This window comes from Corvus cornix, chromosome 3 (assembly GCF_000738735.6).
Source record: "Corvus cornix cornix isolate S_Up_H32 chromosome 3, ASM73873v5, whole genome shotgun sequence".
NCBI lineage: Eukaryota > Metazoa > Chordata > Aves > Passeriformes > Corvidae > Corvus > Corvus cornix.
In genome coordinates this window covers 53,008,812-53,026,532 of record NC_047056.1, presented here as the reverse complement: position 1 = coordinate 53,026,532, position 17,721 = coordinate 53,008,812, and the positions used below count along the sequence as shown (strand labels likewise).

The 17,721-nt window shown below is 43.2% G+C and overlaps 1 protein-coding gene across 1 annotated transcript in view; it reads right to left on the bottom strand.

Moving 5' to 3' along the window:
• Positions 1-15,792, bottom strand: part of EZR (ezrin) — a 37,076-nt gene extending 21,284 nt beyond the window's left edge. Inside the window, exon 1 of the mRNA XM_039569048.1 lies at positions 15,622-15,792. Coding sequence (XP_039424982.1) covers positions 15,622-15,633 — 12 coding nt within the window. The 5' untranslated portion in view covers positions 15,634-15,792. The remainder of the gene's footprint in view (positions 1-15,621) is intronic.
• Between the last annotated feature and the right edge of the window lie 1,929 nt (positions 15,793-17,721).

Here is a 17,721-nt window from a genome sequence, read left to right as displayed (position 1 = left end):
TGCAAGTTATTTGTACTTCTGGCTGGAACACCACAGTGGTGTAAAATAAGTATCACTTTACAAGCTAAAGAACTTAAAATGAAGTGCTTCCTACTGCTTACCAGAAAACCTGCAGAATGATGGCTGAGTACAAAGTTCCAGCTAGTACCAATATGTATGCATTTTCCTCTCTCTCCTTAGTGGTTAATCTGCTAGTAAAAAAAGTTAAAACTCCCTAGTCCTGTTTTACTACAACACTAAAAGACTGTAGGATCAGCTATATAGTGAGCTATTTGGTGCTAAAGCCATTTAGCTGCTACATATTTTGAGAATTATTTTAGTAATAAGACCAAAAATTGTAGTAATGTGCTTTTCCACTTCAATCATCATTTAAAGTCAGAAGCATGCAGGAACATGACTACTTACTTGGTTATCCAAAAAGCTTTCAAGGACACTTGGGCCCTGCAGTAAAGGTTAATTTCTGTGTTCTTTAAGGGCTGCATAACCATCAGGACAAAGAGGAATTCCCTGGTGTGCCCTCAGACAGACTGCCAGCCACATGATAGGCAGAGCAAGAAGAGACAAGGCCTTCTGTCCCTTCAATGAGTTGGTGACTGCCTGGGAATATCCTTTGAGTCTCCTTCCTGCCCTATTAAGCCCTTCTGCTTCTCATCTCCAAACCTTAACCTTGACTTCAAGAACATAATAGTTTTAACAGTGTTTCTAAATGGATGTCCTACAACCACTCCATACAAGCTTTTAGCCGCAGAGAAGCTCATAGTAAAGCAGCAAACAGAGCTTAACCCACATGAAACCCTGGGTTAGACAGTCTGAAGAAACCTTGATGCCTGTTACATTGAGAGTCAATCAGTTTGGGACTCAGGTCAGACCAGATGAAACTCCCCATGGCAACAAGATGATTAAATCAACACCCAAAGTGCTAACCAACTCAGGTATTGTTGGGGAGGAAAACAGGGAACAACTCAAACTAATTTCCATAAGCAACAAAAAGAGCAAGACACAGTTAACACAACTTTCACAAGTGAAGTCCTGCTCACCCTGTCTAGGCAAGGCATGTCCTTTGTAAGATCCTACCAAATCCTGGCAATAATCCAGGACAATGTTGAAGCCATAACCAAAATGAAAACAGTTTTTCATTTTTAAGAGCACAGGGGTGTGGAGGGAAGAGAACAGCATATGGCTGTTCTACATGAAATAAGGGTTATATTAAAAAATATGTGCATTTAAGCACACAAAGCATGCTAAAAATCCTGGACAGTAAGATGTGACTTCTTTCTTGATAGGCCAATGTCATAACACTTTATTATTCTTGGGGTTGGAAACAGATTATATTTAAGGTCCCTTACAACCTTAAATATTCAGTAATTCTACTTTTTTGTCTGAGGCTAACACACTTAAAATGAGAAATAGGGCCTTTAAGGTTTGCTTGTGCTTACAAAAACATTACAGAACACAAGTTTTTCCTCTTCGCCTGTCTTAGGATGCATAAAATTGCTAACAAATTGGATCCACAAGAGCATGCTGTGTAAAAGGCAATGCCATTTGCATTAAAAGGAGAAACTCTCCATGAAGCTGAAGATCTAAGTACACTGAAAGACTGAACACCAGTTCCATGACTTCAGACTGGACTGCAACATGTTAGCTACCTTACCAGCTCGAACAAGAGAGTAGAAGATGAAGGCCAGAGCTAGAGAGAACTTCAGAGTAAAGTTTAAATGGTTGTAACACTATGGAAAGCTGTGGTAGTTAGAATGGAATCTTCTGTGCTTCAGCAATGCCCTTAAGTCATGCATTTGGTCTTGTTGTTGTTGTTAAAACAACATCTTTTCTAATGCTAAGTCAGTAGATCAATCTGTGGGGCAGGTGCAGCCTTTCAAAGTCCATGCACATCAGTAGAGTGTCTAACTTGAAAAATTGAAGTGCCATTTGAAAAATATTCAAAGGAGGCAACACACTGCCAACCAGCTGAGTGGCACCATCTCTGCGGAAGAATCAAGGCCCAGACAGGAACCCAAGATGACATTGCCTCTTCAATCCCTTTCTGTCACAAAAACCCAGTTTCTAGGTGCGTTGGACACTATGAATGCACAGCTGTAGTTTTTTCTAACATCTGACTCTTGAGTGCCTTGGTGCAGAATCTGTCTCTGTTTGCAGGCAACACGGTATCTTTGAAGTTAACCATCCTCTCCTGATACTGCAGCTCCACTGAAAAAGATCCCACACTGAAGGGAAAAGGGCAGGCAGGACAGGGGAAAAAAAAACCAACCCCACAGCTCTCAGACACACTATGCCATTGTGGATATTTTGCACCCTGATGCATGTAATCTAATAGTTCACTTGCATAATAAAATAGCTCAGTGAAACCATGAAGTTGTGCAAGTCATTTAAGTAAGACCATACAATTCAATTCCAGTGAATACACAAGATAAAGGGCAGTAAATACCAACTTTTACCCATTAACACAGGACAAACCGGTACTTAACTGTGTCACTTATCATTAGCAGCTCTAAATGCCTTAGACAATGCTCAGGAATGTTTTCTTCCTCTTTCCAAGGAGGAAGAAAGACCAGAGCCTCCGAAACAGCCGGTTTCCAAGTGCAGTATCTTTCCAAGTGGTGGCAATTAGGAGTAGAGAGCCTAGATAGACACGCCTCCTTTCTTCAGTCGCTGGGTGTCTGGAAATCCCAGGAGTCGCTGGTACGTTTAAGCAAATCAGCCACATTTTGAAGTGCTGCGCTGCACAGCACACTCTATGAAGAACAGCGTGCAGAGCTGTTGAGCCTTCTCGTGCACACACAAACTGACTGTGTACATAAGGACTTGCTTGTGCTGAAGAAATACCGAAGTCTTAACAAGCAAGAGGAAGCAGTGGCACTAATAATATTGTTAAGAAAGTAGTAGCATTAATCCTCACTCCTGCAGGTCTGCTCTTTCGCCACACAAGCAGCAACTTCTAATGGAATAAATAACAGGCAAGCTTCTTGGCCTGGGCTGCAATGCATCTGCAAGGACAAAGTAATCTCATTTTGACCTTAGCAACCAGAGCTGTTCATAGACGCGTGTAGTGATTAAGTATCTGGTAATAGGAAAAACAACTTCATGTAGCAGCATCAGAAGGGCACTGCAACTGCTCTCTGTTCTTCCACATTCCATTCAGTAGTGTCCACGGGTTCCAGGTCCAATAACAAAGAAAGATATTGTGCTAACTGATGAAGTAACTGTTGTCCCAGCTCCTGGAAACTGTTATGGGAAAATTTTCAACTTAGACTAGGGAAAAAAATCTTAGAGGCTTCAGAACTCAGAGCTAGTCTGCTAACACTTCAGTATCTGCATTCCTCTGTCCTCCACAAGTTACTTAAGTCAACAGGTAATGGTTCAGAGACTGTGCAGAGGAGAAGACAACTCTGAGAAGGTAAATAGCACAAATAACTCAGAAGCAACTGCAGAAATATTAGTTCAATTTACGATATTCTTCTTAAGAGCTTATGAACACCAGCATGTCAAGAACACAACACCTGGAGACAATTCTGTTTCTTCTCTGACAGAATAACCTGCCTGATGGAGCAAATCTCATCTAGTAACATATTTGACATGGTGCCATACAACATAGACTAGGCATAAAACAAATCTGAGCCATGTGAAATTACAACCAAATGACACGTTGTGCACCCACATTCTCCACAGCTTCTTTCAGAGCAGGAGACAAATGTCATGAATATCAAACAAATGATCAATTCCATTTGCTTCTGCAGGATTGCCAAAACACAGCTCCCCTCCCAGCTGGGCTCAGCACCTTCATCTTGCTGGCACTATTTCAGGGACACATACTCTGACCTTTTCCTGTCGAGCCAAGGTCTTAAAAAGGGGATGTGAGTCTGGTGGGATTGAGGAATAAGAAAACAAAGTTAAGTACTCTCACAGAGTAAGATCACAAACAGCACCTAGTCAAAAACAAGTAAGAAAGACTTTTGGGAGGACAGGGCTGGAATTCAAATATCTTGGTAGGTCTGAAGTTACAGGTGTTACACTCGGAGAGGTGAGAATAGACAAAGGGCAGAGATGAACAAATTACAGCCTTGCCAACAATGGGCTACAGCAGGACTGTAGACAAGGATGTGTTCTATTATAATCCCCAGAAAAACACCACATTTCCTGGTGTGATGCTATTACATAGAAGGGAAAATTACATTCTTGAGTGTATTTGTCACCGGAAGCATTACAGAAGGTGACTATTCTGTTCGGCCTGCCTGATGACTTGCTAGTTGGAATGCTGTCACCCAAATTTGAATGCTTCTTTTGGAAGGGGGCAAGTTCATCAAGGAAAAGCTACACTAATCTACAGGTCAATAGTTTCTGGGTTGGCTGCCAGTTGTTTTTTTTTTTTTTAATCTGTGTGTCTATGAGGTTCTTGGTTTGTGGGGGTTTTTTTTGTTTGTTTCAAACTAGATTTTATTTTTAAACATCTCACTGATCCCCTTCCAAATGGGAATTGTCTGAAACATGACACATTTTATATAGAAGACAGCAACTTCTAAAGCCACATGGAGAAAACCAGTAAAAACCCCTCTTGCTGCAGGCTGAGTGATATGACAAGAAACAATAATTGCTGGAGTGGTAAGATACTATGATATTATGTAACCACTTCCATGCAGCCTTCAGAAAACACAAGTTCAAGTCCTTCTCAGTGCTACATTTTTATGATTTAAATGACGTCCAAGAACCTGAAATGAGAAGGCAAATGACAGACCCACCATTTCTCTTCAGTGGGAAGGAGAATCCAGTTTCTATGAGAATGGGAAAGAACTGCACAGCACCAAAAAAAGCCTTTCACATGCTCCGCCCTGCTCCCATGGCAGAACCTGTCATGCACTGCCTGCCCAACACGGAGCATTTCAGAGAGGGCAGCACAGCACAGCAGCCATGAGCCTTCCCCCACACACTGGGGAGCACAGTTTGCTGACAGCGAAAAAAAGAGCCTCAGCAGTTCACAAACTGTGAACAGGGGATGGCCTCACTGGCATCCCCTTGGCTGACAAGGCAACCTGGTTGCACTCATTTGACCGACCCAGTTTCTCAAGTATACCATGCTAAATTGAAATACCCATCTGTGAACTGAAGGACGTGTTCCATTTCAGACCTCATTGTGTTAAACATTGCTTCCTCATTGCAAATAAATGGGAACATTAAGTCATGTTCCAATGGAATTCCTCAGAGTCTATGAAGCAGTTAGGTATTGTTGCATTTGCAACAGGTAAAATTAGAGCTGAGTAGGCTGGTCTTTGCTCCTTAAAATCTTGCTTACCTTCCCAGGAGAGGGAGAAATACCACTGAGGGTAAATTGAGTTGTATATAATAATCTATAATCTAGTAGTTACTTTAAAATTGTCCAGTATGATTGTTAGCCTTAACTACTAGTCAGCTTTAATGCAACATCTTGCACAACCGTATTTTTGGGGGCACTAGTCCTCAGTATTTAAGGAGCAATAATTATATCAGTTATACTAAACTGAAATTTCTTAAGTTTAGTCAAGACAATAGGAGCCCAGGTATTTGCTGCTCTCCTGTATGGTGAAAAAGACTCATGACTTCTTCTGTGGCAGTTTTTCAGAAGAGGAAATAAAGTACTTTGAGGGGAAGCTGAGAAACATTTTGGAGCGAAATCTGAAAGCTAGACTTCTGGATGAAGTGGAGGGAGGGGAGGGGGGCTCATATGAGCAGGAAAACGTTCAATACCCAGATGTGGGGAGTCAGACAAATTCCAGTTTTAACAAAGCAGGTGGAATTTTCAGAATGAACTTCCCCCTCCCTGCCAGCACACACAAACAGGTCACAAGAAAGCAAATCATCAAGTTCGGTATTGCAGCCATGTCACTTAACTCTTCTTTGTAAGATAGCACGAAACCTTTCTTATAATTAAACGTGAACATAATCCTAGAATGCAAATTCAAACTTTTTTATGTTTAGATGTGCAGAAGATGCCAAACTAAATTACATGCCTATCTCAGATCCCTTAATGAAAGCTTGCTATCTCTTCTGTCAGCATGTACTAACTGCATAGTAGGCACCTGCGTGAAAAATCAAGAAGCAGCCATGGCTGCAATTCAGTTCTTTATCTTAGGTCAAGCAATAGCACTTTGCATGCCAAAAGATCATGAAGATTTCATGCAGGTGTGGCAAGTGCAAGTGACAGTACATCTCTGATAGCCCTGGCTCCCAAATGCCTAGGCCGCAGACAGACTGCCAGCATTCTCCACCTTTGGTCAGCTCTGTGCAGTTAACAATAACTGCTCAGTGAAACAGTAAAACCAAGCAAGCACTCTTCCCAGGGGAAAAAAAAAAAAAAAAAATTTAATCTTTTTCCAGTCACTGAAGATTCCCCAGCTCTTTCCTAACAAGCAATCTGCATCATTCTGCATCTTGAGCTAGGAACAAATTGAAAAACAGAGATAGAGGCCTACCTAGAACTTTAAAATTCAATTTTTTTTTAAATGTAAAATTACCTTGGCACAGTTCTATGTTCTGGCAAAACATAAAGCAATGCAGAGTAAGTCTGACAGGCCCCAGGATACTGCCCTTGAACAAAGCCCTGTACACTTAGGGAGCCCAGGTGTTTTTCATGCAAAACACTTGCCCTCACTCTATGTGGAGGATGTAAGAATTATTTACTTTGAACATGATATTATGAAGAAGCAGGAGGGTTTATGGTGTTTCATTGAAATACATTAATTTTCACTTTAAAGACTCTCTGATGCTGTACGATACTCCATTAGCATTTTCAGAATATCTGTGTACAAGCAGCAGTCTGTTCTTTAAAGAAGGAACACACAGCCAGTGACAACAGGCTCAATGTAGCACCACTGCCTGGATGTGTCACTTGCCCTCAATGGATGCTAGGATGGATTTAGGAACACAGAGTGCAGCAACAATAGCTCCTTTGTACGTAAAGAATAAATACAGAGGAAAGCTAGAGGCCACTGGATCAAACTTCTGCATACACAGACTGTTTTATCATGACAGCTGTTGCATCTAATTAAACATAATGAAGTAGTGAGACTAATGCTTTACACATGAAGTTTAAAGCAAGCCCCACAAACAATCCTCAAATATGCTTTATCTCAAGAAGTTGCTCAGGGTCCAGAATGGCTTAGATCTTCTGCCATCTTCCATCAGAAACATAAGCATGGGGCCAAGTGCAGATAATATAGAGCTTTGAGAGCTCAAGTTTTACAGTAATTTCAGAGTCTTCTAAACAATTTAACATCTCCAATATTTACACTACATAAAGCAATATCATCCTTCTGCAATCCCCATGAGAGAAAATAAAAAATAAATGAGTATCTTATGTTTTGATCTGGAACACAAACACCATTTCATACCTCTGCTTGGCTTTTTCACTTGAAAGCAACAAACACACGACAATTTCTACAAAAAGTGAACTTCACAGTACCAACTCACAACAACCAGGGCAGGATCTGAAGGTGTGTATAACCTAAATAAAGCTACAATAGCCTCAGAGCTTCCCCTGAATCCAAGCACCAATACTGGTGCCTTTTATTCCAATGCTTGTGCAGAGATCTATGTTCCAGAGGGCAATGTGCATGGAAAACCCACAGCCATTACAGAGCCAGAAGTCTGACAGCAGCAACACAGCCTGACAGCACACAGCTCTCAACACTTTCAGTAGACCCTGTGGTGGTTGTTCTGGGGTGGAAGAGCTACATTGCCATGGAACAGGGTGAGCTGAGTGAACAAAAGGATTATTATCTGTGACTTACTCTCTCATAGGAGTATGACCTGGGAGTTTAAGGCATCCAAGAAACAACTGTTGGAGAAATGTTCTCAGTAACTGTACTCTTCCAAGATCGAGATGTTACAGGAGGCAAAGAAGTATTTTCATCAGATGTGAACTGGAAGAAGGTCAAGGATGCTCAAATAATTACCATGCAAGGATCGGCTAAGCTAGCTAGACTTCTCAGTTTGGAAGAAAATTAACTGAGGCTAGGACATAAGAGCATATAAACTCCTGAGCTGCATGAACAGACTAGACAAGGAACGTGTGTTCATGGTTCTACCAACAAAACAACTACAGGGCACCAACACTGAACAAGAAAAAAAAAAAAAATCAAATAGCACTGTAGCAAGGAGGTTTGTAGATCACTTTCCAAACAATGTGAAGGTTATCTAGGACAGCCTTTGTTAAAGTATACTGTAGATGCTCGAGTTCACAGGGTTTCAAAGGGAGACTGGACAAGTTCACAGAAATCCATTTAGTAACTCATTATATAGGACCTTTCAACCTCCAATACCTCAGAGGAAAGCAATGGTGCGTTTCTTTGAAATATTCTTCCTCAGGCATCAGCTTTTGGCCAACATCAGAGATGTACTATTAGGCTGCAAGGGCTTCTGCCTGACCTACAAGGCCAGCCATGTTCATATAGACATCAAAGTGCAGAAGGAAAATGAACTCCATTTACTTAGGGAGAAATAGCAACGCAAAAAGTCACACAAGGCCCAGTAATGATGTTTGTTCACTCTGCATTCTAGATACAAATCCTTTTGTCAGAGATTTTTTTTTTTTTGTTTGATATCTCACCCTTCTGTTTTACCTCTTCTGTATCAGCCTCTTTCATTTTACTCACGGACTTCAGTGGAACATACTGCATGGCATTTGTGCAATTCATCAGTGGAATTATGTGATGTGATTGCCTCTGACAGCTTGATAATCTGATCTATGTGCAATACACTACACTGCTTCCACTTCTCAAGAAGGTACTTCAAACAGCATGCAACAGGTACTATTTGCTCCCAGATAAAGATAGGTCATAGCAAGTCCTGGAATGTCACCTAAGCACAAAGATATTGCTCTTGAGCAGTTACAGATCATAAAGGAAAAGTGATTGCAAGGATTGGCCAAGTACCCTTTCCTAACCCCTAAAACAGGTTAAGGACTTCTGAGATGAAACTCTTCCCACTCCCCTCATTATAGATCTATGATGGCAAACAAATATGCTCCAGCAGTTCCCAAAGTATACCCTGAGCACAAGGAGGGCAGAAAAAGTTCCTTTCACAGCTGTGACAGTTGTTGTGGAGGAAAAAGGATTCTCCCCCACACTGAGATCATCGAGTATCAATTATGCAAATCACCCCACCAATTCACAACACAGTTTGTGCAGCAGGAACTTTGTATAATCACTTATCTCTACAAAGACAAAAAGTCCAGCCAGCTAAGTGTATTCAGCTAGGTGCTGAAGAACAACTTTAGCTCCCACAAAAAACTCTGAAGCCCAGAAATTACAGTACAGGCTTGAAGTTACCTACTAGGCTACACAGGCTAAATTCAGGTGCCTGGGTACAAAGGTGAGATTAAAAATCTCTACTTTTTTAGGTAGCAGGTAGCTCACAGATCTGCTCTCTGCATCTACACAGCAGTGGTCTCTTGGCAGAACCGAGCCACTCTAGAGCAATTTTGTAAGCCTGCTCAAGATTCAGCAACAGGACATCCATCCACTCATCCCCAGAGAGCTCTCTCACGCTCATTTTGTGCTGAGGTTAGAACAACTATAGCAGGCTTGGACTTCTTCATGCAAAAACAAGAGAGGAAGAGATGGTGATAGTGACACCTCAGAGTTTTACACTATAGCTACAGCACTTGCTCATGAAAGTGACAGGGAGAAGTAAATGCATACAAACCAAATAGGGCAATCACACACTCCCTTCTCAAAGGTAGCAAAAGGCTACAGGCCTTGTGTAGGGGAGTCAGTATTGCTTCCACTGAGCCTACACAGTAGGTAGCCAAATACAAGTCCATAGTCATCAAGCAACAGTTTCTCTTACTTACTCAAGGAGAAGGCAGACTCCTGCATGTTAATGCTTAGAGCTGGGATTTTTACTTTAATGGGCACCTGTTATTATGAAGTGTCCATCAGCCCCAGCTGAGCACATGCCTGCTACTCATGCTCTTTCAAAGATGAGAGCAGATGCAGAGAAGGCAAGTGAATTTCCCCACTATGAAGTAGGAACTAGAAAGAGAAACAAAATCTGGATCTGAACAGATGAGCAATATGGAGGCAGCATGGTTAGTTGTTACACTGAGCTATGCCTTGTTTCCAGCCTCATATAGCAACAATTTTCCCCTCTCCTCTGTGCAAGGATCCCATACGCTGCTGTTCTTCTGCAAAGAGCTGTACTTCTTAGCTCACAGGCTAAGTGTTATCTGTTGCAGAAACCAGGCTTCAAAGCAAGCACACAACACAGCTAAAGTACATTACTTAACAGTGTGCAGCGTGGTTCAGTGATCTTGGGCAGCACTGCCTTCCATCAAGGTCAATCGAGTGATTAGGGGATTTACAGTCCATGTAAAGCTCTTTGGGCACAGTGTGCCAAACAAGAATGACACTAATGTGGAAATCTTCAGTGGTCATCAAACAGTCTTATTCTCAAAAAGTCCTGACGTATCACAGCTTTTTTTCATGGACAAAGAAGATGTTCATGTGGGTGGAGGAAGGGAGCCGAACAGGAAGGCTTAGCTCCCTCCTTTTGACCTTTAAGAAGGCTAAGAAATTCTTTAATTAGTGACTAACATAACAGTTAACACCCTTGGTTTCTCTGTAGCAGCTAACATCCCACAAGAAACTGCCCTCGGAAATGCTTATTCAGCTCATGCAGTAAATAAGGCTTTTGGCAAAACTGTGAACTCATTCTCTGATAACTTTAGTCATCTCCTTAAATTTACTACTCATAGAATCCTCCACCTTTCTTTTGCAGCAGTGAGTGACACTTACATTTGGCAAATGGAAGCTTCCTTGGGTTTCCATTTTGCCCCAGAGTGAGCATTCATCTCCTGGTATCAAATACACCACATACTGTATCACCTGATGGACTGCAAGTGGTGCTTACAAGGGCAATATTTTATTCCTGACTAAATCTATAGCCATCCATAAGCTAAGAGTATTTTAATTGATTATGAACACTTGAGGATATGAAAAAGTATTTTTACTTCAGTCCAGTTATAGCAACCTGCTGTGAAGAGCTCTGAGATAAAACCACTGTGTGTTGTTAGAAGATATACAGTCAAGAATAAATTGAGAAGATCTGGGAATGATCATTATTATTAATTGTTTATATTTAGAAATAAATTCCTGTCACTACACTTGCATATTTTTTGGGCTGGCTTATTGAAAACTTGTTAAATTTTAATGCCATAGTCTGTTCAGAGACAGGTAAAGGTTTGGCCAAAGACTTGTATTCTGAAAAAACAACTTGCAGACAGCATGCATGTATATTCAACATCAAACAGGTATGGAGGACTTGTCTAACCACTTAATGCCTAGCAAAAACCAGCACATTAACAACACAGGGCTGGGAAAAACCTTTTGAGACATCAGTTCCAGTTCGCCATTCCTACAAGCAGCAGCATTAAATTGTGTACTTGTCAAAATTTATCTTAAGGGATGTTAGGTCTTGGGATAGTCTTCTAATAAGATCAACAAGGAAGGCAAAAAAAACCCCTACCCACCCATAAAAAAAAAAACCCACCACACACACTTAACTGTTCTAAAGCTTTAAAATCTCTTAAACCACAAATTCTGCTTAAAGCAATTCTTTCTCCTCTTTGGCATTTTAATCCCTTACATTTTACACAGGTGAAGGAAGAGATAACTCCTTGAATTCTACCAGGCTAAATTAGCCAAGCACCCTCTTATCTTAAGGTGGATTTTTGTCTCTGGTCATCCCAAACCCCCTCTCTAGGTTTTGCTTTGAATTTGTCTCTCCTGGACAGAGGTAAGTACCTACATTAAAGGAAAGCTCTCGCTAGAACCTTCTATTGATGCTTTCTGATAGAGAAGCCTTACACATTGCAGATGACATGCACAACAGGGACAGCTGTACTACCACTGATTAATCCATCTCCTTCCACCCTATCCTAGTGAGAGACCTTCTTTCCCCACCCCTCCACGTTTAGCTATATGCAAAGGGACCTTATTACCCCAGTCCTTCAATCCCCTTTATATGTTGGCCCTCTGCATCAATACCACCCCCACAACAGCATGGCACTAACAGATTTCATGACTATGCTCAGCTTTCTGACCACATGCCATTAATGAAGGTATTAAAAAAAGATGCCTCTGGATATTATTCACTTGTATTTTCTCTTTAGCACCAGAAGTTGTGAGACTGCATTTACTGCTGTCCTCTCTTTACACAGTTTTATACACATTCAAACAAGTATTAAAAGTTCTTGTGCAACACCACATCAATCAAATACTATGTTGCAAAGTTGACTTAATTTCTTGTGAAGTTTCATGTTTTTTCCCCCCAAGAGGAAACAGAAAAAAACCCCAAACCAAACCAACAAAACAAAAAAATCCACCTCCAATAAAGTAACCAAGAACGCTGGTAGATCAGATCAAATTAACAGCTCTACAGACCTGAGATCACATTTCCTTCTCCTTTGGTAAGCACTGTTCATTAGCCCGCAGCCGTGCTGTTCTAGCCACAATTTATTAGATTGGTTTGTTTTGCAAGAGGATATAATTCACCTAAAACATCATCCATTCAAAGAGTCAAAAAGAAATAAACTAGTACCATGAATCTAGGAAAAATGCAGAGAGCACACAGATACTCCAGTAATGAAAAGAAGCAAGGCTGAGCAAGTAAGTTTATTTAGCATTTCACTCGTTTCCAGATAACACAGCAAGATTTGGACAAGATGATGCTTTTTGCATTTCCTTACAAAATAATTCACTACCTGTAAAGCCTAACGAACCTCTGTACAGACTCTATGGAAATCATGCATCTGAACTGTTGATGAACTCCCAGCCATAAACCCTCATGAACTGGCTATAGGTAATATATTTATAGCTTACCTTGGAGAGATCTCTTTACTTTGTAACTGTTACACGTGGCAGACTGTCTGTGTTAAATTACATATTAAAATGTGTCTATATTAACAAATATACTAATTTCACAATTATTTTCTGGACTTTTACTAAAATTTATTTTGAGCATGGTAAACACGCATCACACACTACGAACTATGACCAAACGTTACCACAGAACTGGGAATACAGTTGGCTTTCTGGCACTTCACTTTGGTACTCAATTAAAATACAAAATCACTAATGCTCTCATGTAAATGGACTCACTAGTCGTTTACTGTGAAATAATAAATTACAAACATGATCTGTAAGCTTTGTGTGTGCATTTATAATTTTTCTTAAAACATTAGCTTCGTACAAACGTTTAGCTTATTGGGTTGTGGGGGGAGGGGCAAGAGGGGAAGTTATTGCCAAAATTTTGCTTTCTGTCATCATCATCTTTACTTGTAAATAACTGATGACCAGTGTGTGAGACTTCACACACGGCAGCATGAAGTCTGCCAAGCAACACCATATTTACTTATGCCATGTAGACAAGACACATGCAAACAAGCACAGGTAATAAATATTTAGCATCCATGTCAAGTACCCAGCAGAAACACCCTGCTTCTCTGTGCATCCCAAGAGGTAGTGCTATCATTCCTCACACATGCCAAAGGCTGTTGTCACATTCGTCCTGAGCACAGTTCTGCCACTGGAGTGACAGCTTTACATCCTCTCTCCATGCAAACTGACACGAATCCTATTTAGCTGTATTAAGATTAAATGAGCTGAGTTGGGAAGGATCCAAATCCAGTCTCAGTCTAAAGCAGACAGACTGAACAGTGTGTTTTACTAAAATAACCTCTGCAAAATTCCTCTTTTCCATTTACAAAAAGGTGGCAGTTAGCCCTACTGAACAGCAGATCAAATTTTAAAAAAAGCTTATATTTACAAAGTATTTACATAGAGTCTTGTCCATAAATCCCAGCCAGTAGGTCACATCTCAGAAGTCTTTACAGTACTACTGTCCTTTCCCAGTGGAAGGTGGTTTACACCATCCACCTTTGTTATTCACTGGCTAGTCAGCCAAGAAACAAAGAAAAATCACCATTTCTGAGGGAATAGAAACATAGCCCTGCCAAGCAAAAGGATAAACACAGCTGTATTTTTTAAAGAGATTAAAGAGTTTTTGTGTACCCATCCATGGCTTCCAGTGCAAGTTAGTCCTAAACCAGGATTTCAGATTATTCTAACCAGGATATTTCAAGAAAGCACTCTGTAATTAGCAAACAGCAACAAAGTAGAAAGAGATTATTCACACACAATCCTCTATATCCATACTTTGTAAAAGATACATTTGCTTCCCCAGTTACAGAAGGGTCCTTTCAGTTAGACATTATTATATGCAGGAATATATCACATCCTACTGATGAAATAGAGCCAGGGGGACTGAAGATTTATCAGTTCTTAAAAGGACTGAGCACAGTTTGGTTTTGGCATGTTTTTGTCTTTTGTTGAGTTGTTGATTTTGTTGGGTTTTTTTTGTTTGTTTGTTTTTTTGGTAGGTTTACAGGAACTGCAATGTAAGTTACCCTAAACACCTAAAAAACAAAGAAAAAAGTTCAACTAACTTTAATATTATGGTGGTAAGGCATCAATTACTTATTACCACAAAGATAAGCTTGTTTGCTCTTATTTCACATTTCATTTATGTGAGCTAATACTCACATAAGTCCTTCACTGCATTGCATTTTAAGAAATATTGCCTCTGTTGAAAACAGATAGTAACAACAATCTGTTCTGATTATGCTCTTCAAAGTTCAAAAGTGCGTCTGCTCCAACGAGTGCTCAAAGCTCTGCATTAGGCAGTTGGCTCCCCAAGGGAATTACCGTCTCTAACCGGCACAGTAGCAACAGACTTTAAAATAAAACAAACAAAAAAACCACTAGAAGGTCGGAGGGAGAGCCGGTGAGGTGGTGCTGGTGTCAGGAGAAAGACGAAGGCATGAAACAGACCGTTCAATTAAAAAAAAAAAAAAAAAAAAAAGCCAAAACCAGAAATAGGTCTTTGGTAATGACTAGTGAAGACCAGTGTGGAGAACTTTATTAAGAATCCTCGGCATTTAGTTTTTAGATCGCGGAACAAGGTTTCTCCTATGTTTACAGACGCATACATGTTTCCTGTAGATAAATGCATAGGCCACAAGCATACTAAATGGCAGCCAGCACACTTATATCATTTCTCGTTAAGCGGGAGTGTGATGAAAGCTCTTCTTTCGAGAGTTGCTTGGGAGCTCTGTGCGTGTCTAGCACGGAAGCGCTACACAAGACGGAGCAATCCACCGCCTGATCCCTGGAGCACAGCTCCCGGGGCTCCGTGCCCCCCTTCCCGGCGGCGGGACGGCGAGGTGATCCTCCAGCCCACCCGAGGCGCCTCTGTCCTGCCCGCGGCCCTGCGCCCGCAGGCAGCCGCCCTAGCGCTCCCTCCCGCTCCAAGCAGCCGCTGATGTGGCTCCCGAGCGGGGTGCCCGCCGCTCTCTCCCGGCGCCGCGCAGAACTTCCCAGGGCGCTCGAGTACAAACGCCCCTTCCCGGGCAGCGGGGACCGGGACTCAGCTCTTCCAGCCCGGTAAAAGCCCACGCCGCGGCACCCGGAGGTGACCGCCCCGCCGGGCGCTCGGGCTCGGGCAGCCCCCAGCGCCGGGCGGGCGGGCCCCGGTGCGGCCCCGCGGAGCGCCTCCCTCCCGCCGCGCCCCACTCACCGGCTTCGGCATTTTGAGGGCTGCTGGTGCTTCTGCTACTCCCGAGACAAACGTTCATGCAGTGCCTGCCTCGCCTCTGCCGAGCGCCCCGTGCGGAGGAGGTGGAGGAGGAAGGAGCCGCTCCCGGCCACAGCGGCAGCACAGCCCGCGAATGCGGCGCCGGCCTCCCGGCGGCGGGTTAAGTACGGCAGGTGGGGCCCGGCGGTGACTCACCGCCGCCGGCCATTGCCCGCCGCTCCCCCGGCGCCTGCCGAGCGCGGCACCGGCCTCGCCCAACCGCCGGGCACCCCCGCCAGCTTCGCTTCGACGTCCCTGGGGCGCAGGGGGCACCGCGGCCCGGAGCCTCCGGTAGCCCCCGCGCCCCTCGCGGTGAGGGCCGGGCGGGGCCGCCCGCGAACCGGCGGGCAACAGGTGCCGGAGCGCGGGGGCAGCGCCGTCCCGACCCCCGGGCACGGCCGAGCCCGCTCCCCGCACGGCGCCGACCCCCGCGGGGAGACCCCCGCCCCACCGCCTCGCCCGCACCTGCCGGGGCCGCGCCGGGGCCAGCGAGCACGGCGCCGTCCGGGGCTAGCGCCGGGGTCGGCGCTTCCCAAGCCGATGGATGGCACGGGGAAGGCGTCCGCCATAGGGGAGACAGAGGACCCTGAGGAACGGCTGTCGTACGTGGGCTCACCGAGTCCCCAACTGCCCCGGCCTCCATCGAGCCCGGGGAACGGGGAATGAGTTCCAGCTTTCTCTAGTGATGGGCATTGTCGCTGGCCTATAATAACTGTCACTGTGTTTCTTGAAGAGCAAGGTCGGAAAATATGATTACTTAACAAAATACAGGCTTGCTTTGTGTAGTAAACCATATTTTCAGCAATGTCAGCAAAAGAGCAAACTTTGAAAATCCATCTACAGTCAGAAACTATAAAGCATAGGGTATACTTCAGTGGGTTCTGACTTTGCATAAAGCACAAAAAAGCTCATGCAAGTAGCCTAACAGTTGATAGGCATACACAGATAACAAAGTTTGTGTCTCTGCCCCTCATTCCTTCTCCCTCCTCACCCATTAATGTAATGCACTTCTGTGGATAGTGTCTGCCAGGAGCCGCTGGCCTCCCACTGCATCTCCTTGCTTGGCTGGTCACAGGAGCACATTGATTTACATAGTCATGGGCAACGGCCTGTAGGACACAGCTCTTCCACTGTGCCAGCAATGACATGTAGTTGAGCTGTGAGATTGAGGAAATTGTGCAGCCTGTACTGAAACTGCTGTCTGCAACATCCCACTTCAACCAGTGTCTGTCTGTTTGGCACAGGACGTAGCACAGGAACAGGGAGGCACAGAACAAGGAGAATAACAACCCACTACATGGAAAATACATAGGGCAGGAGAGAGCCTGGGAAATATCAAGGCATGGTGACAAAAAGGATGGCCCAAACAATACGGGTCCTGCTTTGGCAGAGATCCAAATGCTGTCATCCCTCAGAGAGTCCACCAAGCAGCAACTGGTTGTGCCACATGAAAATAAAAGAATCATTACTGTGCCAGGTCTGTGAAAGAAAGGGGAGGGGAGCTGAGTTGAAGGCTGAGAGAATTCATGGTAATATTCCTTTCTTGTTGCATGATCCTCGGAGATTAGAGGTGGCTTTACCATCAAAACAGAGCCATGGGGGTGGCAGCTTGCCAACAGCAGGTGGGAAGAAATAGTCTAAGCTGAACAGCTTCCAAGAAAAGAGCCATGGGATCAAACATCCTTGGGAAACAGATATGGCCTCCATTTTCAGTTGAAACAATTCCACTGAGATTTACTTGGGTCAGGTTAATTTAACAAAATATACTGACATTCACTTGGATCAGGTTAATTTAACAAAAATATGATTTGTGGGGACACTTCTATGCTCTTCTGTTAAGCAATAAGTTTATGGTGGGATTCATGCCTTATTCAGTAAGATGACACTGGAAATGAACCAGACCAAATTATCACAGTGTTTTGGGTAGGCTGCCAAGCACAAGGAACAACTGTTCCAAATAAGAAGTGCTGTAAGAACCCAGCTTCTGCAGCTCTCACTCAGATGAGTTATTTTCATGCCTTAAAATCCAGTTTTAAAATCCAT